The sequence below is a fragment of the Pinus tabuliformis genome, chromosome X (genome assembly GCF_031772625.1).
Source record: "Pinus tabuliformis cultivar Carrire ecotype Pingquan chromosome X, CPIR1, whole genome shotgun sequence".
Taxonomy (NCBI): domain Eukaryota; kingdom Viridiplantae; phylum Streptophyta; class Pinopsida; order Pinales; family Pinaceae; genus Pinus; species Pinus tabuliformis.
The window spans coordinates 1,643,174,681-1,643,177,483 of record NC_142308.1 but is presented as its reverse complement, the minus strand read 5'-3'; the positions used below and the strand labels follow the sequence as shown (position 1 = coordinate 1,643,177,483).

The window sequence follows — 2,803 nt, the reverse complement described above, 5'->3', positions numbered from 1 at the left end:
TGTAATTACTTTTGAAACCATGCTTGCACTGGGATTGCGTGATCTTAAACCTACCCCTATAGTCTTAGAACTAGCTGACATATCTACAATTAGACCAATAGGGAAATTAGAAGACATAATGATTTCAGTGGATTCTTTGCGCTATCATGTTGATCTCTTAGTCTTACATACGCAGTCCCCATCTAGTGGTCATCCCCTTATTTTAGGATGGCCTTGGCTTGCAACCGTTGATGCCTATATTGGATTCTAGTTAGGAAACATGATAATTTCTAATGGGAAAACACGAAAAATCATATTCTGTATCCCTCTGCAAAACCAAGCTCGTAGAAAAAGCCAAAACAGAACTCTTTGTCTTTGGATGGGATCGAAATTGAATATCAAGAACTCCAGCCAGTGCTTACCATGGGGCAAGCCCTTTGCTTTAAGAATAATACAGAGGATGATACTATCAATACTTTTATTAGTAGCCCTCATGTTGTTCCAAAACAAACTTGGCAGCTTTTGGAATCTATCATGAACTGTGAAACACAGGAAACTATTAGATCAGAAACTAGAAATGAAAACATTCCTGTAACAACATTTTCTGACAGCATACCCATGGAGATTGAGCCAGTGAAGACATGGAATATCAACCGAAATATTTCACCAGGCCCAAACTAAACAACTACTGAAGATCATTTGATAATAGAAAGAAGCTTTCGCCTGGGACTATATTGATATGAAAGGTATCCCTGTCGATTTGTGTACTCATCATATTTACATCAAAGAAGATTGTCGACTCGTGAGACAACCTCAAAGAAGGATGAACCCTGCCTTGAAAAACATCATCAAAGAGGAGCTCCAAAAGTTATTGGATGCAGTATTTATTTACCCAATCTAGGACAACCAGTGGGTATCCTCGTTGGTCATCGTTCCTAAAAATAATGGTAAATGGAGGATTTGTGTAGATATAGGGAGATGAATAAAGCAACCTTGAAATATCATTTTCCTCTACCATTTATCGACAAGTCCTTGATACCGTAGCCAAGAAAAAGCTTTTCTCTTTCTTGGACGATTTTAGCAGGTATAACTAAATCCAAATAACTCCTGAGGATCAAGACAAAACCACCTTTTCATTCCCTTGGGGAACATTCGCTTACCGAGTCCTTCCATTTGCGCCTGCTACCTTTCAGAGGGCAATACTGGGGATTTTTTCTGATTTACTCGATGACAATGTTGAAATCTATATGGATGATTTCACGCCATATGGAGGTTCATTTGAAGAAGGATTGGAAAACTTGGAGAAAATCCTTAAAATGTGTAAACAAATGCATGTTTCTCTGAGTACAACAAAATGTCATATGATGGGAGAAGAGGGAGTAGTGTTGGGACATTTGCTTTCAGGTGCTGGAATACAAGTTGATCCTGCCAAGGTAAAGGTAATTATGCATTTTCCTGTACCCAAGATACCAACTCAGGTACGTAGTTTCATTAGTTGCGTTGGTTACTATATGAGTTTTATAGAAAAAATTTCCAAGATAGCATTCCCACTTTTTCCGTTGTTAACTAAAGATGCAAAACTTTTATGGACAGATGATTGTGAAGTAGCTTTTGAGAAAATCAAGGAACTAATCTGCCAAGCTCCAATCTTATGTGGTCCCAACTGGGAATTTCCGTTTCATATCCACGCAGATGCCTCTCAAATGGCTGTAGGGGTGGTGCTGGGATAACAAAAAGATAAGAAGCCATATGCGGTCTATTATGTCAACAAGAATTTAACATTTGCTGAGCTAAACTATACGATAATGGAGAAGGAGTTCTTGGTTGTTATCTATGCTGGTAATAAATTTCGACATTATATTACTGGGTATCCTACTTTTGTACACACTAACCATGCAACAATCAGGTTTTTGATGAATAAACATGTAACTCTTGGGCGTATAACAAGGTGGTTGTTACTAATTAAATAATTTGATATCACCATTATAGATAAACCAGGCAAAGATAATGTAGTTGTTGATTTTTTGTCTATATTAAACGCTGATAATGAAAGATAACCTCTAGAAGGTATCTTTTCGAATGAAAACTTGTTTGCAATTTCTACTAATACCCCTTGGTATGCAGACATTGCTAACTATCTGGCAATAGGAAAAGTACCGCAACATTTTTCATACAGGGAACAGCAGAGGATCATTCATCATAGTGCGCGTTACTCATGGATAGCAGGATATCTCTTTTATACAGGGGGTGATCAGCAGATCCATCGTTGTGTAGCAGAAAGTGACATCTATGAGATTTTGGAAGTTGTTCATGATGGCCCTTGTGGGGGGCATTTTGCGGATAAACAAAATGGCCACAAGGTGTTGCAGATGGGATATTATTGGCCCTCTACTTTCAGCGATGCACAAAACTATGTTCGAAGATGTGGTAGCTGCCAACGGATGGGCCATCCTGGTCGCTAAGATGAAATTCCATTATAGCCACAAGTAGTTCTTGAGCCTTTCAAGAGATGGGTTATTCATTTTGTAGGTCCATTAACCCACCTTCACATCAGAAAGTCCACATTTTAGTCTACACAGATTGTGTAACGAACTGGATAGAAGCCAAGGTTGTAGCAAAAGCAACAGAGCAGGTTGTCTTGGACTTTTTAGTTGAAGAAATTTTTGCTAGATATGGTACTCCCATAGAGATAGTTTCATATGGAGGAGCACAATTCACGTCACACGTGATAGCAAAGCTTATGGAAAAATATGGGATTAAGCATAGGATAACAACCCCATATCATTCTCAGGTGAACGGTCAAGTGGAGAGCACAAACAAAGTA

At 38.6% G+C, this 2,803-nt stretch overlaps 1 protein-coding gene across 1 annotated transcript; it reads left to right on the top strand.

Annotated features, from left to right (window-relative positions):
* The first annotated feature begins 1,784 nt into the window (after positions 1 to 1,784).
* LOC149146332 (uncharacterized) lies at positions 1,785 to 2,441 on the top strand. Its single transcript, XM_089452724.1, has 2 exons — positions 1,785 to 1,818; positions 2,104 to 2,441. The coding sequence occupies exons 1-2, from the start codon at positions 1,785 to 1,787 to the stop codon at positions 2,439 to 2,441; spliced, it is 372 nt and encodes a 123-aa protein (XP_089308850.1).
* The last annotated feature ends 362 nt before the right edge of the window (positions 2,442 to 2,803 follow it).

Coding starts and splice junctions, on each gene's coding strand:
- LOC149146332 (XM_089452724.1), top strand. CDS start 1,785: ATGGAGAAGGAGTTCTTGGTTGTTATCTATGCTG. Junction 1,819..2,103: donor CTTGGTTGTTATCTATGCTG/GTAATAAATTTC, acceptor CTTGGTATGCAG/ACATTGCTAACTATCTGGCA.